Source organism: Andrographis paniculata, unplaced genomic scaffold (assembly GCF_009805555.1).
Source record: "Andrographis paniculata isolate CXL003 unplaced genomic scaffold, ASM980555v1 Contig98END, whole genome shotgun sequence".
Classification (NCBI taxonomy): domain Eukaryota; kingdom Viridiplantae; phylum Streptophyta; class Magnoliopsida; order Lamiales; family Acanthaceae; genus Andrographis; species Andrographis paniculata.
The window spans coordinates 1389810-1415166 of record NW_026137637.1 but is presented as its reverse complement, the minus strand read 5'-3'; the positions used below and the strand labels follow the sequence as shown (position 1 = coordinate 1415166).

The window sequence follows — 25357 nt, the reverse complement described above, 5'->3', positions numbered from 1 at the left end:
TTTTCTATAAATATTTTGTATTATTATTTAAGGGTTGCAAATATATATATATATATATTTTATAATTATTTATTTTTCATATTGTTAACTATCTACTTATTAGTGAAATTATATGGTAGAAATTAAGGATTATATGTGAAGATAACAAAAAAAATAAATAAATTAAAGTTAAAAAAATAAATAAATAAGGGTATTGTAGTAATTTTAAGTGAATAAGGAGTAAAGAAGAAAAAATTAATAAGAATAAAGAGTAAACGAAAAGAATTTAATGTATAAGGACTAAATAGAAAATTTAATTTAAAATTAGAGAATTTAATGAAAGTTACCTATTTTAAATTGAATTATGAACAACTATATTTTATTTTTTAATAATTGTGTTAGTAAAAAATAACTGTGGATAAAAAATACTCCAGTAGTAAAAGTTAATCTGGGTGTGTTTGATCGAGGGATTGAATTTCATTTCCATTATTCATTTTATTTTTTTTTTCAAAAATATCAAATCAATTTTTTATTTTATATTATACTATAAAATCAATTTAGGATGTGTTTGTTTGAAGGATTTGTGAAAATTTTCACTATTCATCTCATTTTTTTCCCATCACATCAACACCTATTTATATCACGTTATAACAATTATTCAAATTTAAAATTTTTACTATTCAAATTCCTAACTCGAAATCCAAATCTCCAAACAAACATACCCTTATATATTATATTAAAAATCAATTTATATTACCATATTTTTTATTTTTTATATTATACTAAAGAAATCAATTTTAGATTCAAAACATCAAGTCAACATCTATTTATATCACATCATACAACTATTTATATTCAAAATTTTACTATTCAAATTCCAACTCAAAATCCAAAACCGAACAAACGCACTCCTAATTCCCAAATTGACGTGATATAAATAGCATCCACGACAATCGTCTGCAGTTCATCGTCGTCTTCACTGGCAGCTTCTAAAACCCTAAATTGCAACCCCTAATCAAATCTTCCCTTTCCAATGGCGTCCAATGCTGCCAGTCCAATGGAGACGCTCCTCGCCGTGGCTCCTTTCATCACCACTCCGTCAATCGCCCGCCGCATTCAGATCTTCCGCCACCAGATTCCTTCAATCCTCACTACTTCAGGTACTGCCTCCCTCCAATGACTGCTTTAGTCCACGACGCATCCACATCATTTCTGAATCTCCGTGATGTAAATTTCGCTTTTTTTTTTTTTTTTAATATATCGAACTCTTGCTTGGTTTGGGTCTGAAAGCTCTTTAATTTACCAATATGTTGCTGGAAAATTTAGAGCATTTCTTCCGCTGGAAGTGGCTGATGGGCTATCTTCTAATGCCTGATCGATGATTTAATCTCAGGATGCTTCTATTGGTTTAATTTGCTCATTAACACTTCATTGATGTACGGAGTTTATTGTTCCTGAGTTTATGATGTTGCTTATTTATTACCACAGCAAAGTGGATTGTTGTTGGATAGTAAAATCCAAAATTTTCCATTTGTTCCGATTTGATAACTGTTTTCTCTTTTTGTTTTTCTTTTTTCAATTCTTAGTACAGAGATTACGTAAGTGTTGTTTTGATCCAATTTATCATCCTGGCAGTGTAAAGTCACAGTTAATAAACTAATTTTAGCTAGAATATTTTTGGACTAAGTCATGCCTAAGGATCTCTCATTGGTATCTACTTGATGGATTTCTTTTAGCTATTATTCACGAGAGTTTGTTCCACACAAGAAAAATGAAATTTGGGGTGTGGAGGGGATTGCTGATATTATATTTACGTGATATCCCATCTCATTATACGAGATGAAACAGTAATTATTCAGTCAATGTGTGCATGTTGGCAATTGTTGTGCCATTTCTTAGATTGTATGTGTTAATGTGGCTCAAGAGCCAGGCTTTTTTTTTTTTTTTCTCATTTACTGGGGTTCAAGTTTGTCTCAAACAATGTATGACTTGAAGTCAAGAAAATGGAACACGGTTTCTATTTTTCATCTTTTCTTAATCAATGAACCTTCTAGATGATTGAAAAGTTGGAAGATTTTAAGTGCTAGTGTCTTGTCTGCATTAGTAAGAGTTGGATGACGAATACAGATTTTATGAGATTTCTTATCTGAAGTGCATGATCATAAGCTTGATCTGAGGACTTATGAATTCCTGCATTGTCCACCCACATGCGACACAATAATCGAGTTTGGTGTTATTCTAATGTGATTTGAAGTTATTTATTCATGTTCTTGATGAAAGAAATATTCTTGTAATGATGTTTGGTGCAAGGAATTTGGATCATTAGCTGGTTTACCAAAATTATTCTCTGCGACTCTTTTACATCTTAACATTCTTTCAACCTGCTCACAACAAATTCTTCAGACTCTACGCAGATAACTACAGATTTTGCGTCGCTACTGGTTGATTTGCTTTTCCAGACATTACCTATTTATGATGACCGGGGATCAAGGAAAGCGGTGGATGATGTTATTGTTAAAGCTTTAAGGGAAGCTGTATTCTTAAAAGTTTTTGCGGCAAACCTTGTACAGGCCATGGAAAGGCAATCAAAGTTCCAATCACTAACAGGAGCCTACAGGCTTCTGAAGTGGTCGTGCCTCCTTTTAATTTATAGCCAGTTTACCTCGTTATCAAAGAATGCATTCTGTAGAGTAGCCCAAGCGCAGGGATCAATACTTAACATGGTCATGGGAGGATCATTCCATATCAGAAGGGCTTGTATGAGAACATTTTGCCATTTGTTCAATAAGGTCTCAGCAATGTTCCCATGACACATGTTTGTACAATCTTTTATTAAGTATGTTCTATTTGGAATTTGGATTAGATATTTGCTTTTGTTGTTTCAGTCACCAGATATATACAAGACTTATGTTGATGAATTAAAGGATGGAAGGATCCCATACAAAGATAGTCCACAATTAATTTATATAATGCTCGACTATTCAAACTCAAATGGTACTACACTTGACAAATGCAAGGCGAGTATTCTTTTTATCACCTTATAACCTTTCAAATCTGTAGATTCCTCTATTTGGGTGTTTTCGAATGTTCTTATCTCTGTCTAATTTTCTTACAGGACACATTTCTTGATATATTTGTTAAAGCAGTTCTAAATGCCAGGGAGAAGCCCACAAAGGACCTCAGTGAGGCTTTTCTTCCATTATTTACTTGTCTGTCCCATGATGATTTTAAGAACACCATACTTCCATCATCCATCAAGATGTTGAAACGAAATCCTGAGCTTGTCCTTGATTCCATTGGAGTTCTTCTTAAATCTGTCAACCTCGATTTAAGTAAATATGCCATTGAAATTCTCTCGGTGGCATTAACACAGGCTAGGCATGCAGATGAAGAAAGAAGGCTTGCTGCTCTAGCCATAGTTAGGTGCTTGAGCCAAAAGTCTAGCAGCCCTGATGCTATAGAATCCATGTTTGGTGCTGTTAAGTCAGTTATGGGAGGTTTGTGTTTTAATGTGTTTCAATATATTTGATACTGATATAGATACTAATAGGGATGATGGCAGTTTCTAGTGCATTATGCACTGAGTGTTAATTATATTAGTTAGTTATCTCACTGATTCCGGGGTTTGAACAGGTTCTGAAGGCAGGCTTACATTAACATCCCAGAGAGTTGGCATGATAAATGCACTGAGAGAAATTGCCCATGCCCCAGAGGGCAAATATCTCAAGAGCTTGTCCCAATCTGTATGTGGGTTTCTCTTGTCCAGTTACAAGGATGATGGTATGTTTTTGGCTTATAACTAAGTCTATCCGTGAGTCCATCTTTGGAATATGTGCGCTTATTGTGACTCATAGTTTTAGTTCAATTGTTTATTTTTGGCTAATTTCTTTCACAATATAACCGCCATAAAAATGAAATTATGTTCTCACCCCGCTGGCTGAAGTATTTATTTTGTTTTACCCCATTAACTTGCACGTGTTAATGTCAGGAAATGAAGAGGTAAAGCTTGCGATTTTGTCTTGCATAGCTGCTTGGGCTGTGAAATCATCGGATTCTTTTCCCTCCGATCTAGTTGCTTTCATTGTTTCTGGGATCAAGGAGAAGGAAGCATTGAGAAGGGGCCACCTTCGTTGTCTGCGATCAATATGCAAAAATTCTGATGCAGTTACACAGGTGTGCTTATTTACGGTTTCTTAAAGAGTATTGTTGGTTCTGGGTTTTGCCTTTTCCAAACTTCAGTATTTGCCTCAAATCTTATGTTTCACGCATCAGATGACGACCTTACTGCCACCTCTTATCCAACTGGTCAAAACTGGTTTTACCAAAGCAACCCAGCGATTGGATGGTATTTATGCACTTCTCTGTGTTGTGAAAATTGCTGCTGTTGATGTCAAAGCAGGTGTGTGCTTGCTGCCATTATTTAATTTTTGTTACTTTTTGGCTTCTGTACCATTGTCATGATATGTTGTTCTTTCTTGTCTTTCATGCCTCTCATATTTGCCGTTTCCTTCAGATGAAACTCTATCAAAGGAGAAGATTTGGCAGTTGATATTGCAGAATGAACCTGCAATTGTCCCAATTTTGTTGGTCAGCGGCTTGCAACTTCCATTGTTGTTTTGAATATAGTGTTTACCAGTTTATGATATTAGCTCATTGATAAATTTTCAACTTGTATAATAAATTGAATAATTCACATGGAATGATGTGAGAAAATTTAAGCGCCAATATCATCTCACAATGGAGCATTTTCTTTCTGCTGCAGAAATAAATATTTTTGTTTTTCATTATCCTTCCATTTTGACCCCATTCATCGCCATTAACTATTTTTGTTTGCATTATCAGGCATCAAAATTATCAATTGAGGACTTGATGGCTTGTGCAGATCTGTTTGAAGTTTTGCTGGTATATTATCCTCAAAGGTATGCTTCTTGCGCTTTTGATTGTTCTTTATTTGATGATATGGGCAGTACATTATCAAATAAATGGTGTATCTGATTTGATTTAATTATATTGAGGTATGTTTGAATCATGTTCTTTCTTAATTTTCTAATAAGACTGCATTTTCTCCCTTTGGAATGGCCTAATGACATGCCTGTAGTAAGCATTGGTACATTCCAAAGTTTTACCATGCATCCTTCCCCTGAAAATTGTGGTCACTGTGTTTGGTTGACTTATTTTGATTAATTTTATACAGTTCCAAAATAAATGGACTCCAATATAGTTCTCTCATACACACGTATTGAAACGTCAACTATAACTTATATTAGATTCAAATTTATTTGGATACTGGCATACTATTGTTTAATATTATATTTACTAGCAACTTGCTTGCAATTTTATTCCTTGCATAAGTTTAAAAATTTTTGCACATACACATTGTTTAAATTTGTCCACAAGGTTACCTTGAATGAAGGAAAAAATAGTTGTTCTACAATCTAATAAATTTAAGGACCTTATTTTTTAAATTCATTTCTGTTGTGCTGCAGGATATTAGAGAATTTTTCAACCCAACCGTTTCTGCAGGTTCTTGGTAGTGCATACTTGGTTTTGTTGCAATAGTTTTGTCTCTACTAATACTTTACTGTTATATTTCAGTTTATATTGTTTTTGTTGTGCCATCCAAATTGGGACATTAGAAAAGCTGCTGAAGGCACCACCAAAAAGATTCTTGCCGCATCTCCTCTATTATCACAGGCTGCTCTGCAAGAATTTTCGAGTTATGTTACTGTTGTTGGAGAAAAAGTTGCTCTTCAGAAGATGAGGTGGAACTATTGCCAATAACTCTTATTTTTTTCTATTTTGATCTTTGTGTGTGTTCCACCTGATCCGATTCTGGGTTTTTATGAGTTGTTAGGACAACCTCTAAAGTTGAATCTAGGATTGGATTATCCCAAAAGTTTAAATATGCATGGATGCCTCACAGATTAAGTTTTCCATTATTGCATTCAGTGAACACATATGTTATTCATTATTTTCTTTTTAGAAAAGCATTGGATGCTGCAGCACTGACATGCTTTTACCATTGAACTTACATGTTACTCATTGTCTTGTTTTTATGAACCAGTGAATGTATTTACTTTCACTTCAGAATTTGCTACCTCATTTATGTGCCTATCTTGCTTTTAAATGAGTTTGTTTAACTTTCTGATTGGACACTTTTTCTTTTTGTAAATATTATTTTGTATTCAGTGATACAGAAAATGTAATGGATTCTCAAGTTCCGTTCCTTCCACCAGTTGAGATTTTGGTGAAGGCATTACTTGTAATAGCATCTTCTGTATTGGGTACTTCCCCAGATTCCTGTGTGCAGCTCCTATTTTGCTCGCATCATCCATACATTATTGGCACAGGGAAAAAGGACACAGTTTGGAAGGTATTTTTCTACTATCTTCTGCATCAATATAATTATTTATTCAATATTAAGTATAATTGCATTTGATAGTATGCATTGGTTTGCTTTTGATTCTGTGTTTCATCTGTAGCATGTTTTATTTATTTATTTATTATTTTTTAAAACTTGATAATTATCTGTAATTAATTGATTCATCCATCTGTGTTTGTTTCCTTGTGCTCATTTGTTCCTTCATTCTTCAGAGGCTGCAAAAATGTCTGCAGAAGCTTGGCTTTGATGTGATTGATCTTGTTACCACTAATGTGACCAAGTTATTCAAGGTAAATTGCATCTTTGATTGAGGGTATTGGTTAATTAACTCTGTTAATAATGGCTTGTTTCTTATATGTTGCAAACTTAATGTTGTATGTATGTATGAGAAAGCTTTACATTAGCAGCTTTCTGTTGTGTGAACTTGTTTTCCAAGTTTGGAGGCAGTTCAAATATTTTCTGCAATTTTATTTCATGACTGGTATCTTATTAGGGTTCAGGGATTAGAAATATAGTATTTAAAATTCCTCTTTATTCAGTGATCATTGAATTGGAACTTCCATTGTTTAGGATGCTGTGTCCTTTTGTTGGCTGTTAAGTGTTGAGTTTGCAAATAAATAACTTGCTAGTCAATGCTTGCCCAGTTGCTTGTTATGTAATCTCTCCATGTGGAAGTTTCATTTTTCAGATAAGTGATGGCAACGGTGCAATTGTAAATATGATGAGGAAGTAATTGCAGAAGTTAATAATTTTACTTTATTTTGTTTATGAAGGGGTTGTTTGGTTCAAAGGGGTTGATGAGCTCTAATACCTTTGAACAAGAAGGGGCTGTAAATTCCTTGATAACACTGATGTCCATAATGCCAGGAGATACTTATGCCCAGTTTTCAAAGGTTTGTTACACTTTACTTCTGCTTTTGCTTTTGATCAGCGGGGATTTAATTGGTTTATTCAGCTCTTACTGTGCCATTCAATTTTGCAGCACTTTATCAATCTTCCAGATCGTATTGCTCATGACACACTCTCAGAAATCGATATCCAGGTAATATTTTGTGCAGAATTTTGTCAAGTTACTTCAAAAAAATTGAACTCTTTAAATTTGCTTTTAAGAATTTATTAGTTCTATGCATTGTTTACCTGGTTTTTTCTTCTTACTGTTCAATTCTCAATTTCCCTCCAAAAATATCACATCCAATCTAATACTTCCAGTCATCACATCCAACTATTATTTCACCTTAAAGAACAACATAACTGAAAAAAAAAACAAACATGTAAGCAAACCCTCAGATTGTAGCTACATAACTAAGACACGGACACCGAATGGAGTACTAACTATCAACAAAAGCCTAATAAAAATCCAAACAAAACATGTCCGAATCACTTTGTTTGAAATATGAGAAGTAAGAAAGGTGAGATACTCAAGCAAAGGTGCCTTATATTCAAGAAATAACTGCTTGTTGAAGAGGGGGGGCGCGGGTTGGAATTAACATATAACTACTATCTATTAAAGATAGTAGTGGGGAGTGTGAAAATGAAGAAAATTATCTTATTTTGATTATTTATTTAACAATGTAGTAGTGCTCCGATTGTTTTTGCTTGTATGACCATCTATGATCATATATTATGACATTTTGTTTTTGTTTAGCATAAGACTTTAAGTATTAGTTATATTAATTATTAGACTAATTTATTTGTTTTTCATATGCATATTGATTGTAACTTATCATAATAATATTTCTTATATTTATATATTAAAGTTTTCGAATGACGGCCATTCCACTATCCATGCTCCCTCTGTAGCATTTTCGGGTTTTCCGAAATATACTGCTATCGGAAACTGACAAAAATCGGCTGTTATTGATACACCCTTATTCTACTGATTGGGAACAGTTTTAATTGCTCATTACAAGGACAAGGCTTCTATCACCTTTTTATTCCTTCAACATTTTTACCCTTTTTGTGTGGACTTTGCAAGAAATTTGTTTCATAATAAACTGTAGTTCTAGATCAGCTACCCAAATTTCTATTTTAATCTTTGGAAAAGGGATATATACTGTTGTTCTAGATCAGTTACAATGGCTCGGATTTCTGCAACATTTGAGTGTTATATGCCTATGTGTTTCAACATAATAAGTGGTTTTCCTTCACTTGGGTTTAAACGTTGAGCATAATCTGCAGGAGTATATTTAATGGATGGAATAGATATATGTACTTGTTTGCACTTGGAGTGGTTGCAAAGCTTGCAAAATACTAGTTTGAAGTTTGAACAATAATCAGAAGTGCTACCAAACAAGATTAGGTGTTCTCTATATACAGGAGGCTACTTCATTATTATAATCTAATAGCGAAAGCCTAATCATGATTCAAGATTCCATTGAAAGTGGCATTGTGAATACACGGGAAACAAGCTACTTGTTATAATCTATGAAGAAAACTTGATAATTCTTTGCAACGGAACTAAGCATTGTTCCAATTGTCGTCTTGCATGCTATTTATGCATTTTGAGTAACTTGCATTGTGTGTGGTTGGCAATAGACTGACATTTGGTTGTGTTATCATTATTCAGATTTTCTATACTCCTGAAGGAATGCTGTCAACTGAGCAAGGTGTTTATATTGCTGAGTCCGTTGTCTCCAAGAATATAAGGCAAGCTAAAGGGAGGTTCCGTGCATATGACAATGATGAAAATATGGTATTTGCTTGTGCATTAATCATATTGAATGAATAGTTATATATTCGGTTCCTATCTAAGCAATTCTAGATTCAGGACCAAGCGAGTTCAAATCATTCAACCAGGCGAGATGCACCCAAGAAAGAGGCTGCTGGTTCTGTTAAAAAAGATTCTAAAGCAGTAAAGAAACCGGGTATGCCATTTATAGTTTCTACATTTAAGAAATTTCACAGGCTTTCAGGTTTATTTTATATATAGTTGTTTCCATTTGTTTTAATACTTGTAGAAAAAGCAAAATCAGCAAAGGAAGAAGCTCGTGAATTTCAGCTTAAAGAAGAGGCTTGCATTCGTGAAAAAGTCATGGCAATTCAGGAGAATATTTCTCTGATGCTTAAAGCTTTGGGAGCAATGGCCATAGCTAATCCCATCTTCACACATAGTCAGCTTCCATCTTCGGTTAGTTTACATGTTTATGCTTGTTTTTTTATTTATTTCTCCTGCATTTCTGCATTAGGTTCTTACAATAGTGCCTTTTTTTACATAATATTTGCTAATTTAAATTGTTTTTGTTTTATGGATGATCTAATTTTGTGTCTGGGCTTGCGTGCTGTGCATAATTTTGAGAAAAAATTCTATGAAAATGTTGCTTTTCATAAGTTTTAATGGATGGTATATAGGAAGCAAAGAGATTTCTCCTTTCATGCAGGGAAACCACACTATACTACTGATGCATTCTGATATACAATAATCTTGAATATGCGGGACTTGTGTGAATACTCTAACTGTAGTCCCTTGTTAATCTATCGAGTACAAGTATCCAGTAAAATACATCCTTAAGATTTTGTTAGGACATACTAGTTTATCCGTTTAGTTGAATGGGAATGAGATACTATTATCTGCATGGCTGAACAATTTGAGATCTGTTTTGGATCACGTGTTTGGCACTGTATGGACTTTACATATATTTAATGTAATATATTTCAGGTTAAGTTTGTCAATCCGTTGTTGCGTTCCCCAATTGTTGGCCATGCTGCCTTTGAAACATTAGTGAAACTTTCGAAATGTACTGTTGAACCTCTCTGCAACTGGGCTCTTGAAATTGCAACTGCTCTACGGTTGATTGCTACAGAAAAAGCTAGTGTTCTGTGTGATTTATTTCCATCTGTGGCTGAAAAGGAGGACGGCACTGAGCATTCTCTCGGTCTGTTTGAACGTTTAGTAAGCGGGCTTACTTTTTCTTGCAAATCTGGACCTCTACCAGTTGATTCATTCACATTTATATTTCCGGTATGCCTACCTTTTTCTTTTTTCTTTTCTATCCTTTTGTTTGATGCTACTATTCTACCTGGCACTAATTGACTTTGCATTTATATATCAATATTTCATGTAGATAATCGAGAATATTCTGCTTTCTCCAAAGAAGACGGGTCTTCATGATGATGTTCTTCAGATACTGTTCTTGCACATGGATCCTATTTTACCCCTTCCTAGGATTCGGATGCTATCAGTAATGACCTGATACTTGGGACATTTCCTATTTGCCTGGAATTTTCTCATTTCTATGTTTCTCACAAGCTACACTTTTTTTCAGGTTTTATATCATGTTCTAGGCGTTGTTCCTTCTTTCCAAACGTCAATTTGCCCGGCACTGAATGAATTGTGCCTTGGTCTACAACCAGAAGAAGTGGCACCTGTATGCTTTTCTTATTTTTAATTCATTGCCATACCTCTCTTAGACCTCCAGAGCTCACATTATTTCTCACTTGACAGGCTTTATGTGGTGTTTATGCCAAAGATATCCATGTAAGAATGGCCTGCTTGAATGCTGTTAAGTGTATTCCTGCTGTTTCCAATTGTTCAATTCCTCAAGATGTTGAGGTTGCAACCAGCTTGTGGCTTGCTTTGCATGACACAGACAAGGTATTGTGGTACCTTTTTCATTATTTATTGCTCTCATGATATTTACTCTTCGGATTTGACATATATTGTATTACTGTAAGTGATGTTTAGTTTGAGACTACCATATACTGTGGTCTCAGGTGTAAAGAGGTGTATTAATGCAGCTGAATTTTTCTGTATTTCTTTTCTTCTTCCTCCAGTCAGTTGCAGAGGTTGCTGAGGATGTTTGGGATTGCTATCGTCATGAGTTTGGTACAGATTACTCTGGACTTTTCAAAGCACTTTCACATGTTAACTATAATGTTCGAGTTGCTGCAGCAGAGGCCATTGCTGCTGCTTTGGATGAAAACCCTGACACGATTCAGGTGCATGCTAGTCCAATAAGAAGAGTTTGACAGATGAGTAATTTTGTTTTCTTATCTGCTAACAATGTATATTTCAGGAATCTTTATCAACTATGTTTTCTCTATATCTCCGAGATGTTGGATCTGGTGAGAACAGTGATGCTGGTTGGCTTGGAAGACAGGGAATTGCTCTGGCTTTACTCTGTGTGGCAGATGTTCTTCGAACTAAAGATCTTCCTGTTGTGATGACATTTCTTATATCACGAGCTTTGGTATGCATATTTCACAATTTCTATCTCATTGTTAATTCTGATTGACAATCCTTGCATTCTTATAAATGCTTCATCAAGTTATATCTTGTGAATTATATTGATCGATTAGATGTCTTTTTTGATGAATCCGTGGAGGCACTGTCTTAGTTTCTATATAGATTATTGCAGTTTTTTTGTTCATTCCCATGATTGATTGATTTTTATTTATTTTTTCCCTGAGAAATGCTGCTTCAACTTTTAATTGCAGGCTGATCCTAATGCAGATGTTCGAGGAAAGATGGTCGATGCTGGTATCTTGATTATTGACAAACATGGAAAAGAAAATGTTTCCTTATTGTTTCCCATATTTGAGAACTACTTGAACAAAAAGGTCATTTGTTCCAGCCTTTCACCTATTCTTGTGTCATCTACTAGAGGTTTTTCACACAGATTCTATCTGGATATTACATACCTGATTAGAGCTTGAAATGTCTAATTCTTGGTTTCCATATGTGAAGGACTTCTCTTATGCCTTGAATGGTGAAAAGCACAATTTTGAATCCAGTTCATGTTATTTTATTTATCTTTGCAGGCATCAGATGAGGAAAAATATGATTTAGTGCGTGAAGGTGTAGTTATTTTCACGGGAGCTCTGGCAAAACATCTATCCAAGGTTTCAATATCCTTTCTTGTAAAATTTAAGACATCTTAATATCTTACCTTAAATTTCATTTCTTTTGGTCATATACAAGGGTGACCAAAAGTTAAACGCCATGTCATAGTAACATGTATATATTTCTTGAGTTCTCATTTCTTTTGGTTATATACCAGGGTGACCCAAAAGTTCATGCTGTTGTGGAGAAATTGTTGGAGGTGTTGAACACTCCTTCCGAGACTGTACAACAAGCAGTTTCCAGCTGCCTTTCACCATTAATGCAATCAAAGCAGGTATTTTATTAATTGATCTTTTATTTTTTATGTCCAAGAATTTTTTGGGGTAAAAATATTGCTGCTTCTATGATCCAACTTGAATTTTCAATTTCTCAGCTGATGGGGAATTTTGGTTTGTCATTAGGACTTATAATTGGTCATTCTCGCCGTTTCTTGTGGTTGTTAAATATATTTTATATGGTGCTTTATTTACTGGAAGCCATCATAGATACCTTATGCCTACGGTACTTGTACAAGATTTCAATTTGAAATGAAACTCATCCTGCGGCCTGCTGGTGCATGTATCTGTGGTGGATGTAATATTTCTATATTTCTTCTTGTTATATCTGTGTGCTATCTCTCTATATGGGAATTTATTTAACTTTGGTCAGACTAATGGAGATTTTGTGAAGTATGTATTTTGCATTAGAACAAAAGAATGAAGATGTTCTATAGCTGTTTTCATTGTGGCGTTGCCATTTGTTTTCAGTGGCTGGCTAATTGTAAATGTTGATATTTTGATTGAGTAGTAAACAGTAGTAAGGTATATTTTACAGTATCAATAATATTGTTATCACTGTTCTTATGGTGTTTTTTAGTGGTTTGGATATATTAAGATTATTCAAGGAAATTCTTAAAAAACTGGAGCTATTCAGCCATGTAATTAATTTATTTAATTTCAACTTACAATTTGCTTTATTGTCTATTATTTTTTACTTTTTTTTGGATATATGTTTGTTTTGTTTTTCCATATTTTATTCTTAATTTTCTTGTGAAGTTTGATTGGTAATAGAGAGCATAAGAAAATAAGTTGGTATTGAGGTGTCTGATGCCGAATGCTCTATGTTGAGTTGTCATCGGTGTTTAGGTGGCGCTTTGGTAATGTACATCACCTATCAATTGTGTAAGAAATGAAAATCATTGAAAGACAGGCTGCCCAGACTTGTACTTCCCTGTTTTAGCATATTTTGCTGTGGTATTTTCTTTTTATAAAAAATCAACAACATAGGGAAAATAATGCTGAGTACCTAATGCCTTGTTATTTGCTGATTGTTATTTATATTGCTCTTTTCTTCTTCATTTACCAATATGGCAAGTGGTTTAATGTTGTTGTGTAATGTGGCAACTTACACATTAGGAAGAAGCAGAAGCTCTGATTTCCAGACTGCTTACTCAACTAATGAAGAGTGACAAATATGGTGAGCGTCGGGGAGCTGCATTTGGATTGGCTGGGGTAGTTAAAGGATTCAGAATATCAAGTATAAAGAAGTATACTATCATGAAAGCCTTACAAGATGGTCTTTCTGACAGGTATATTTTTTAACTTATTTTACAAGATGGTTGAGTGTATAACAATATCAGTTGATGTTTATCAAGTCTAGTGTTTTGACCACACTGGAAATTTCTTTGTTTCATCTGCTTGTGCGCCTAATGTGACATGACTACCACACCATTAATAGAAGACATTGTTTTGTTTGTATTTCCTTGGTCAAACTCTTACCAATTATTGTAAATTCATAGATGGTTCTGTGATTTAAAACATCAGTCCATTTTCAACTTATAATGAAGAAATATGGCTTTTGCATCTTTACAAAAAATAAGTGAAGTACCTGTTCTCTTTGTTCCGAAATCATCTCTGGAAATGCTTGTGTGCTCTGGTTAAAATTACAAGTAAATATGTTTTCATTGCAGAAATTCTGCTAGAAGCCGAGAAGGAGCTTTGCTGGCCTTTGAATGTTTATGTGAAAAACTGGGGAGATTATTTGAGCCGTAAGCTTATAGTTATTTTTTTTTTATTAGCTTGTGAAATACTTGCAATTCCTGATTTATAAAAAGTTGCTAACAAGGTTTGTATGTGTTTTTGTCAGGTATGTGATTCTACTGTTACCTCAACTTCTAGTATCTTTCTCTGATCCAGTTGTTGCTGTTAGAGAAGCTGCTGAGGGTGCAGCTCGTGCAATGATGTCTAAGCTAACTGCTCAAGGAGTTAAACTTGTTCTGCCATCCCTTTTAAAGGTCTTCATTCTGGACACAATCTCATTATGAATTTGTTTTTTTCTGAACCAAACAAAATTGTTTCTGATGATTATTGATGTGAGTATTATGTGAACCAGCTTCATAAATTCCCATTGGTCTGGGTTGTATTTTTTTTTAATTTTTTAATTTTTTTATGTAAACAATTTTCATTGTAGTTGCATATGGAGCTTTTTGGTTGTCTGGAATCTAGAAATGCAATAATTTTAAATAATTTTTTGAGGAATCCATAGTACATGTTTAATATTGGCCTCATTTTGTGTTTGTGCGCAGGGCCTTGAAGATAAAGCATGGAGAACAAAGCAAAGCAGTGTACAGCTTCTAGGAGCAATGGCTTACTGTGCTCCACAGCAACTGTCTCAGTGTCTTCCAAAGATCGTCCCAAAGTTGACTGAGGTTGTGGAGTAATGTTAAATATCCTGCCTTTCTTTTTTCGTTTGCTTCTTTTGCACAGTAAACACACAGACATGGATGTGCAAATGGCAAGTTACTACATTTGATCTGTTCTGTTTATTATTCTGCAGGTTCTTACTGATACTCACCCCAAAGTTCAGTCTGCTGGGCAAACTGCTCTCCAGCAGGTAACTAGAATGTTATTTTGAGTTTCAATTTCAATTATTGTGCTTATGTTTTGATGACTCTTCTTTCTATCAGGTTGGAAGTGTGATAAAAAATCCAGAGATTTCTGCCCTTGTTCCCACTCTTTTAATGGGTCTCACAGACCCCAATGATTATACAAAGTATTCTCTTGACATTCTTCTACAGGTAAGTGCCTCAGCCATTTCGATTTGTGGTTTTGTCCATGATAAATATCTCCTGTTTTAACGACTTAGTATATTTGCAGACCACCTTCATTAACACTGTAGATGCTCCATCCCTTGCACTATTGGTTCCCATAGTTCATAGAGGACTCAGGGAAAGAAGTGCTGAAACGAAGAAGAAAGCCGCCCAAATAGTTGGAAACATGTGTTCATTAGTTACAGAGCCAAAAGATATGATTCCTTACATAGGTTTACTTCTTCCTGAAGTTAAAAAGGTACTTTTGTAACTTGAAATAGACATTATCACGTTAATGAGTAGGAAGGATTTCGGATTAAAACTTGATAATTCTTCATGCAACAGGTCCTGGTAGATCCAATTCCTGAGGTTCGTGCTGTTGCTGCTAGAGCCCTTGGTTCTCTTATAAGAGGAATGGGTGAAGATAACTTCCCTGACCTTGTCCCATGGTTATTGGATACTCTGAAGTCTGATGGTAGCAATGTTGAGCGGTCTGGAGCTGCTCAAGGGCTGAGCGAGGTGAAGTTTTTTAGCATTTATTACCTTTCATTCTCTGCTTTTGAATGGCCTGATTTTTTCCTTCATTAATCTCAGTAGATAGCCAGAACTGGATGTAGACAACCAATCATATAGTTGGAAATTAATATATCATGAACTAACCTTTGTAGAAGCAAAATGAGATAAAAGTTTCTTTGTTCTTGCTTTTTGGCAAAAGATTGAAAGAATAAATTTTATTTTTAAGAATCCTTCTCATTGTAGTATAGTATTTGGGGCAAGTATTCATAAAACTACCATGATGTTGTTGAATTAAATTCTTACTACATATGTTAATATGCTGAGTATATTCCAATATAATAGTATCATAAGAATGATAAGATCTATCTTCATATCCGTTATGGCTTGCAAGTTGATGTAACCTTTTTAGCCATTGAAGTTATTAGTTTTCCATTCACTGAATCATAGCTGTAATCCATCATTGAAGTTTTAGATAATAAGCAACTCAAAAATTTTGCGAAAGGCTGTCAATATAGAAGAGTATATTGATAGCGTATGGTTGAAATGCCAATCACACATTTCATATTGAAACTCCTTGAAATGGAAACCATATGGTTCTCTCTTATTGATGACTGCAGTTATAAGTACTTTGTCAACACAACTCTACGTCGTTAATACCCAAAGCATTGATTGAAATTAGTGGTGTTGCTGCTGTTGCAAAATAAATGAAATGGCTTAATATGTCTAGTCTTCATGTGGATTTCGTATTCTAATATTATGATTGTAAATCAGTCTGTTTTGGGTTCCGTTTCACATATATATATATTGATTTTAAATCTGTATTTTGCAATGAAAATAATGGAGCAGTATTCTTTGTCCTTCTCTAGGTATTGGCTGCTCTTGGGACACAGTACTTTGAGGACATACTACCGGACATTATGCGAAACTGTTCTCATCCAAAGGCTTCAGTTCGAGATGGTTATTTAACACTTTTCAGGGTGTGTATTTTCTAAGCAGAATGTGCTTTTCTTTCAGTATTGTTTCTACTTCTATGTATAGGGTTTTGAAAATTCGATTAAATTCACTTCATTTCATTCTGCAGTATATGCCAAGATCTTTGGGTGTTCAGTTCCAGAAGTATTTGCAACAGGTGCTACCTGCTATTTTAGATGGTATGCCCCCTATTAGAAATTTATTCTTCTCCAATGTTTTGCCCTAATGGGTGATATATTCTTGTCAATAGCTTGCCTTGGGGCTTTTATATAAACTTATAATTGCATGCATCTTTTGGTTCAGGTCTTGCTGATGAGAACGAGTCTGTACGTGAGGCAGCACTCAGTGCTGGGCATGTTCTTGTTGAGCATTATGCAACCACGTATGTTCTATGCACTTCATAGTTGCTCAATCTTTGTGATTGGTTTCATTTGCATGCAGTTGCATCACAACATTACATTAACCACCACTTGGTTAGCTTAACAAATTTGAACCAAAGTATGAAAATTATCCATGTAATTTTGTTTTACATAATGTTTCTATGGTATACATGCTTAACAAACCCATTGGAAGTCATTGTACTGTTGTCCGTGTGAATATTGTGGATGAAGTATGTTTAGGGAGCTCAAGTTTAGCACCTTTGATAGTTAGATTTGTGGTTCATTATCTAGGTGAACATATTATGGCTGGATTGGATGCACGTTTAGTTTTAGCCATTGCTTTCCATAATAATCTCTGTCTTTTATCTTGTCAGATCTCTACCTTTGCTTCTGCCGGCTGTTGAGGATGGTATATTCAATGATAACTGGCGGATTCGGCAGAGCTCTGTGGAATTGTTAGGGGATCTTCTATTTAAGGTGCTTATCTTTGTAGCTTTTCTTCTCTTTCTCTCAATGAAGTTATTTGATTATCTGATCTATTAATTTATTAGGTTGCTGGGACATCTGGGAAAGCCCTTCTTGAGGGTGGCAGTGACGATGAAGGTTCTAGTACTGAAGCACATGGACGTGCTATAATTGAAGTACTTGGAAGAGAGAAACGTAATGAAGTTCTTGCTGCTTTGTACATGGTTCGTACTGATGTCAGTGTCACTGTTCGTCAGGTACTGTGAAACAATATTTACTGTGACTTCTACTTTGGTTTTTCTTCCCCGGTTCTTTCCAGTGTAGTATTTCTTATGGTACCTTTCTGTTCTCAACAGACAGCATTGCACGTATGGAAAACTATTGTTGCAAATACCCCAAAAACTCTGAAGGAAATCATGCCAGTTCTAATGAGCACTTTAATAAGTTCTCTAGCTTCATCCTCTTCAGAAAGGCGACAGGTCCCTTTCCAAATTCAAGTCCACTGATTATCAAAGCATTATATGAGCATCAATTTTTATGATTGATTTGGTCATATTCAGGTTGCTGGGCGTTCATTGGGCGAGCTTGTCAGGAAGCTTGGTGACAGAGTTCTTCCTCTAATTGTTCCTATTTTGTCTCAAGGCCTTAAAGACCCAAATCCTAGTAGAAGACAAGTTAGTCTTCTTCCTTTGTTATATTTGTATGATCAAAACCTTAGCTTAATAACATTGGTTGCTGGCATATGTTGCTAAGATGTTACTTAATTGCGACATTTAGATAACAAGTTAGCAACTTGTGTTACACGTAGAGATAAGGAAATTTTACATGTCACTTACAATTCCTAGCTGTTCAGAATTTATGAGAAATAGATGTTGTCTAGCTGGCATTTTTTTCTCTCTTTATATACGTGTATTAACTGTATGCAATAATTTTTTTGGCACAATTTAGGGTGTTTGCATTGGTTTGAGTGAGGTGATGGCTAGTGCTGGGAAGAGTCAATTGCTGACTTTCATGGATGATCTCATTCCAACAATCCGCACTGCCCTTTGTGATAGGTATTAATAATTTTTGGAGGTTGAAATAGCTAACAATTTGGTTTATGGCTAAGTGATGGCTTTTTATATGTTATTTTTACAGCACTTCAGAGGTTCGCGAGTCTGCTGGCTTAGCATTTAGTACCCTCTACAAGGTATAACTTTTGAGTACTTTAAAAAGATTTCTTCTGAATTACGTGAAGTACTTAAAGGTCTTCTGTCTCATGGTAATATAGAGTGCTGGCATGCAAGCAATTGATGAAATTGTTCCTACATTACTTCATGCATTGGAAGATGATGAAACATCTGATACTGCCCTTGATGGCTTAAAGCAAATATTGAGGTGAGTGTTTTTTCGAGGTCCAAATGGCCGTTGTTGGTGCTTGTGTATATTTTGTTTCAGATGGGGGCTAAACTATCTTTGGTTATTTCAGTGTTAGGACCTCTGCTGTGCTGCCTCACATTCTTCCTAAGCTTGTTCATCCTCCTATGTCGTAAGTACAAACATCACCTTACTTCCTAAATTCTTATATGTGTGTCCTACCAACATATTATGATTTCTCTACAGTGCTTTCAATGCCCATGCATTGGGAGCTCTGGCAGAGGTTGCAGGACCTGGCCTTGATTTCCACCTTGGCACTATTCTTCCTGCTTTACTAGCTGCAATGGATGATGATGATGTGGTATGATCCTTCTCTCTCTCTCTCTCTCACACACACACACATGTACACACACTTCATGATGCATCCATACGAAAAGAGGGACTTATTTAACAATCCCAAGAAAAGTAGTTTGACAAACTGTGTCTATTTAATATGCAAGATGGAAGCAAATCTTTGGTAAACAAAACTATGTATAAATTAGTTCAATCTGCTTAATCCTTTGTTTGATTTATCATATGTACATAATCATGATTTTAGATTACTGATTTCCATGCATTCTTTAATGGTATAATAAGATAGTTGCAAAAACCTGCTAACTATTGAAATGCTTTGTATGATGCATGTGTGTCTTGTTTTCTTTTTATAGAGATTCATAACCATAATTATAATGGCTCTAAGTTATAGTTGCTAGTTTTTTTTTGTTTTTTTGTTTTTTAAAGAGCACTCTAATTCTCGTTGCTCTGTCACCTCTGCATTCTTGAAAGATATTACTAAAACTAGGATGAGTATTTACTAATCCATTTCATAACGTTCTCTTCCTTTCACATTAGACTAATTTGGTGCTCTACCTGTAAGTCTGAGTGAGTTATGTTCATGTAAGTTTATGATGTTCTACCTGTCCATCTCTTCATAATCTCAGGAAGTTCAACGGTTAGCCAAAAAAGCCGCAGAAACTGTTGTTTTGGTGATTGATGAGGAAGGCATTGAATCTTTGATTTCAGAACTTCTAAAAGGTGTTGCAGATAATGAGGTATGGATTTGCTTACCAATTACATTTATCAGACATGTCCCTGGATCCACTACAAACAAAATCATAAACTATACTATGATGAAGAAATGAAGTATAGCTGATGCATTGCTTGTTATTGTTCCAGGCTTCAATAAGGAGGAGCTCATCATATCTGATTGGATATTTCTTTCATAACAGTAAAATGTATCTTGTTGATGAAGCATCGAACATGATATCAACCTTGATAATTTTGCTTAGTGACCCTGATTCTGCTACAGTTTCGGTAAATGCTTAAATGGAGTTGTGCTAGCATGTTGTTTGATGGAGGGCGTCTAATAGTGAAATTATATATATAATCATACTAATGGTTTCTACAGGTTGCTTGGGAAGCATTGTTAAGAGTAGTTAATTCGGTGCCCAAAGAGGTTCTGCCTTCGTATATGAAGCTGGTTCGGGATGCTGTGTCCACTTCTAGGGACAAAGAACGCAGGAAGAAGAAGGTAGGAAACAGTCTAATGTTTTCAGATCGTAAAACATAAAAACACCTTCAAACTGAGTTAACATTTAAAATTATTCATTTTAGTGAAGTTACAATCATTTATTTTATGGATACAGGGTGGACCAGTTTTGATCCCTGGATTTTGTCTCCCAAAAGCACTTCAACCCATACTGCCTATCTTTCTCCAGGTAATTTTAATTCATAGAAGTTGATCATTGCCTTTCAATGCACTGCATCAACTTATTGCTGGAAGATCCTATTATTAGTTGAATATTAGCAAATGGAATCTTAAATGTTTTTATTTTTTCACCCAGTTTCTAGAATAACTGTGGAAAAAAAAAAAAGAAGTGCTGGAATTGTTATAATTTTTTCTTTTTTTTTTTTGGCCTTGATATGCAATTTACTTTCCAGGGCCTTACAAGTGGATCAGCTGAACTACGAGAGCAAGCGGCTTTGGGTCTTGGAGAGTTAATTGAAGTGACAAGTGAAAAAGCCCTGAAAGAGTTTGTTATTCCAATTACTGGGTATGCAAGTTGAGATTTTTATTATTTTGCTATTTAAATGTCTTTGAAACATGTTGATGCCATAGGTAATAAGACGAAAGGTTATAGATTTGTTTAGCATTTCCTTCTGAACATATACATATGCTTACTAAGTACTACCTGTGGTTTTCAATCAAAATTTAATAGTCAAATTTAATCCACAGATTAATTGTATCTATGGTTATCAGTTAACTGGAATATGCATCGTTAACATATGAGGTTTCTAGAGTAAGTTAAATGTTGACATTGATCTGACACTTGCCTTCTTTAGGCCCCTGATTCGCATTATAGGGGACAGATTTCCTTGGCAAGTCAAGAGTGCAATATTATCGACTTTGACTATCATGATCCAGAAGGGTGGGATTTCTCTAAAGCCTTTCCTTCCCCAACTTCAAACAACCTTTGTCAAGTGCCTTCAAGACAATACGAGGTTAGTTTTGTGGAAATGCAGCCAGTTTCTATCCATGGCTTCTTCTTATTGAAATCCTAAATATGCTTACTAGTTACATTTCAAACTTATCGAATACTTTGTGTAATGAGTTGCTCCTGCAATTTAGCTCCTGCAATTTAGCCAAGAGCTTTCGGCTTGAATTACCCATATAGCTGTTTTTTGATGGGCAACCCTGTTAGAAGCCTTAATTTGTAATGTTTGTTGCTAAGCATATAATCCTAGATCACGCGTAAAGTGAACTCTTCTGCAGGACGATTCGTTCAAGTGCTGCCTTTGCACTTGGGAAGCTTAGTGTTCTCAGCACGAGGATTGATCCTTTAGTTGGTGATCTTTTATCTGCACTGCAGGTAAGTACCACATCTATATGCTTTCTTGCATACCCATCAAGAACTCTCTGACATAATCTGTACATTGCTGCTTGACAGGCCTCCGATCTTGCAATTAGGGAGGCAATATTGAAGGCCTTGGAAGGTGTGATAAAGAACACTGGAAAGAGTTTAAGTGGTCCTGTTATAACTCGCGTCCACACTCAGCTGAAGGATATGATGTATAGTGAAGATGATCAAATACGAAGTTCCGCTGCTAGCATTCTGGGAATTTTATTACAGGTGAATGTCAATAACTTTGAATGTTGTTTGCTTAAGTGATTGTGTCATTGGAAATAGTTCATGGATCGATTGCATTTGACATTCAATCGATTGGAAATTTCCATCTGCATATCCTCGTCACTCCCTTTATTCCATGTATCATATATTAACTGTTAAGAGCAATGTCCTTGCTCTATATATTTATATATTTGTATATGTTCTTTCGTGTGGAGAATTCTGTCGGTGTTAACGGATGTTTCTGTGTGACAGTACTTGGAAAATGCTCAACTTTCTGAAATACTCGTGGAGATAGTAGATTCAGCCTCGTCTTCTACGTGGACTACAAGACATGGATCTGCACTTGCTATATCGTCCATCCTTAAGCATAATGCTGCCATAGTTTGTGCATCTTCAATGTTTTCAAGTATTGTCGATTGCTTGAAAACTTTGTTGAAGGATGAGAAGGTAAGTCATTGTCGTTTGGGTTATTTTTCCATATGATTTATCGCAAATTTAAACTATAGAGTATAGAAGTTAGTACTTTCTAAACATCAGTTTCTGGTCTCTTTCTATTATTGTTGATTCTACAAATATTGATATAGTTTTTCTCTTAATCCAACATCTGATATATGTATTTATGTGCAAGTATTTTAAAAAACAATAATATATTTGCGATGATCGAAATATTTCCATGAATTCACCTGGTGGTCTTAACACACGCATTTTCATGTAGTTCCCCATTCGTGAATCCTCAGTTCGAGCCCTTGGAAGTCTTCTGCTATATCAAATCAAGAATGATTCTTCAAACACAAAAGCCCATGCTGCAACTCTGAACTATATAGTATCGGCATTAAAGGATGACTCGAGTGAAGTCAGAAGAAGAGCCTTAAGTGCATTGAAGGCAGTTGCAAAAGTACATATAATTGCATAATCGTCACCATGGCACTTTTTTAATGCATTTTTTACTTTTAAATTTTATTTATATCTCGATGGATACCAAATCTCAACATTGTTTGTGTAGGCTAATCCGCAAGCGGTCATAATTCATGCTTCATTATTCGGACCCGCCCTTGCCGAGTGCTTAAAGGATGGATCCATGCCTGTCAAGGTAGCAGCAGAAAGATGTGCTCTGCACAGCTTCCAATTAACCAAGGGTACGGCGCAGTTCTTGATTGTTATTTCTTAATCATGCAATAATTCGTAGCTAACTCAAATTCTACCACCTGTTCTCTTCCAGGCGCGGAATATGTTCAAGCCGCACAGAAATATATCACTGGTTTGGATGCTAGAAGAATTGCGAAACTCCCTGAACACAGGTGACAATTGTCATATATTTCCAGAATGTTACTAATTTTGCTTCAATTCTGATAGTTGTATTCTTTTTATTTCTCAACTAAATTTTATCAAAAAGAAATACTCAATTTTTTTTCTTTGCAATTCTATTATTAACTCTCATTTATCTGCAAGTTTATTCTCTGTACCAAACATCCTTTAGGGTGTGTTTGTCTGGGGATTAGGATTTTGAGTTGAATTTGAATAGTAAAAGTTTTGAATTTGAATAGATGTATGACCTGATATAAACAGGTGTTGATGTGATGTATTGAATGTAAAATTGATTTTTAGTATAATATAAAAAATAAAAAATAGGTATTTGATTTGATGTTTTTGGGGGTAAAAAAATGGATGAATAGTGGATTTGGGGGGAAAATCCCCCAAACAAACACACGCAACTTAGTTGATATGATGATATGCTTCTGTTCTTCCCACAAGTTTGATCCATTCTTTTGTGAAATTCTCTCTATCGATGATGATGTTTGTTGTTGCAGCGACGACAGTGAAGGCAGCGAAGACGAGTATAGTGGCTGAGCAATGAAGTTTGTCGAGGGAGGGAGGGAGTCGAGATCCCACAGTATCTATGTATGTATGTGTTTTTTGCTGAGCCTGAGTTGAGACTTGAGAGAGAGCTGAGCTACACGAGAAAGGCAAATACATACAAAAGGAAAGGCCATTGGTGAGCTCTCTCCTCTTCTTACTATTTTTTATCATAAGCCATATTCTGCTATCTATCTATCTATCTGTTTGATTATCAATTTTGCTGATGATGTATTTTCTGTAAAATTATTTTTGAAATTATAAACCATCACTATCACATTAGCGAAGAAGTACTAAAAAATACCGTGCATACTTTTGGGTACACTATTGCAATGCCCTGCCTCCTTACATACTCTCTTTGTTATGGAAAATTATGGAAACTAAGAAATAATAATATTTTAATATAAAAATTAAATATATAAAAAGAAATAAATAAAGTGAAATTATTATATAAGAAATTTTTAAGGACTTAATGACAAAGTGACAGGGTAAATGTAAAAAAGTAGCTGCAAGATTATTATTTGATAAAGTACAAATAATAAAATTATTCATGTTAAATAGGCTATATATAAATTTATGAAAATTTTACATAATTTTAATGGATTGAGGGAGTTTATTTTATCACATGATTTAAACCAAATACCTACAATTTTTCATAATAAGCTAAATTAACAGTAAGTTAATTAGCACTAAAATATATTCCCTCTGTATTAAAATAATAGTTTTAGTTTTGTTCATTTTAAAATAATACTCCCTCCGTTTCAGTCTGTCGTACTATGTCACTTTCCTTTTTTGGAAAATGATTATACACTTTAATTTTATTTTAAATTTTTAGATTTTTTTTTAAATTTTAATTAAACTAATTAGTTATCTTAATTTTAATTTATAATTATTTATATTATAGGATAATTATTTTCACTAATACATTCTTAATTATCTTTTTTTTATTTTTCACAATAAATACATGAAAGTAGGATATTTTAGTTTTTTAGAAACATTTTTATTTAGTTCTTTGTTATTTATTGTTTTTGTCTTTTCTATGTTACAACTATGCATTTTAGAAACACTCCCTCCGTCCCCACCGTATTTAAGGTATAATATTTAATTAGTTAATAATAAATAGTTATAATATTATTATATTATTATCTTTTATATAATTAATAATATTTATAGTTTTAAAATAAATTTAATCTACTATATAATTAAAAAAAATTAAAATATATGTTTAAATATTTAAAAATTATATAGTAATTAAAAAATATATTCAATATGGATATTATTTTGTAGACAATAAAATTTTCTATAATACAAGTAAATAAAAAAATATTTTTGTTTATTTATAATTAACATAAATCAATTTTATAAAAGACTTGTAGTTTT

The 25357-nt window shown here is 34.4% G+C and overlaps 1 protein-coding gene across 1 annotated transcript; it reads left to right on the top strand.

Annotated features, from left to right (window-relative positions):
* The first annotated feature begins 940 nt into the window (after window positions 1–940).
* Window positions 941–24325, top strand: LOC127243731 (protein ILITYHIA). Its single transcript, XM_051263894.1, has 60 exons — window positions 941–1139; window positions 2383–2768; window positions 2865–2996; window positions 3095–3476; window positions 3613–3759; window positions 3968–4152; window positions 4252–4378; window positions 4493–4566; window positions 4822–4898; window positions 5466–5502; window positions 5575–5741; window positions 6169–6352; window positions 6574–6651; window positions 7135–7254; window positions 7344–7403; window positions 8928–9053; window positions 9129–9225; window positions 9319–9488; window positions 10017–10319; window positions 10423–10539; window positions 10624–10725; window positions 10803–10952; window positions 11132–11296; window positions 11374–11547; window positions 11795–11917; window positions 12119–12199; window positions 12358–12474; window positions 13595–13767; window positions 14149–14226; window positions 14325–14472; window positions 14764–14886; window positions 15015–15071; window positions 15145–15255; window positions 15335–15526; window positions 15613–15786; window positions 16650–16760; window positions 16865–16934; window positions 17059–17137; window positions 17510–17612; window positions 17687–17857; window positions 17957–18079; window positions 18161–18274; window positions 18549–18655; window positions 18738–18789; window positions 18871–18977; window positions 19069–19128; window positions 19203–19317; window positions 19937–20047; window positions 20172–20309; window positions 20404–20526; window positions 20642–20713; window positions 20937–21049; window positions 21339–21497; window positions 21769–21865; window positions 21944–22126; window positions 22376–22570; window positions 22839–23018; window positions 23127–23259; window positions 23343–23421; window positions 23932–24325. The coding sequence occupies exons 1-60, from the start codon at window positions 1013–1015 to the stop codon at window positions 23969–23971; spliced, it is 7899 nt and encodes a 2632-aa protein (XP_051119851.1). The 5' UTR covers window positions 941–1012; the 3' UTR covers window positions 23972–24325.
* The last annotated feature ends 1032 nt before the right edge of the window (window positions 24326–25357 follow it).

Coding starts and splice junctions, on each gene's coding strand:
- LOC127243731 (XM_051263894.1), top strand. CDS start 1,013: ATGGCGTCCAATGCTGCCAGTCCAATGGAGACGCTCCTCGCCGTGGCT. Junction 2,769..2,864: donor TTTGCCATTTGTTCAATAAG/GTCTCAGCAATG, acceptor TTGTTGTTTCAG/TCACCAGATATATACAAGAC. Junction 23,422..23,931: donor GCGAAACTCCCTGAACACAG/GTGACAATTGTC, acceptor TTGTTGTTGCAG/CGACGACAGTGAAGGCAGCG.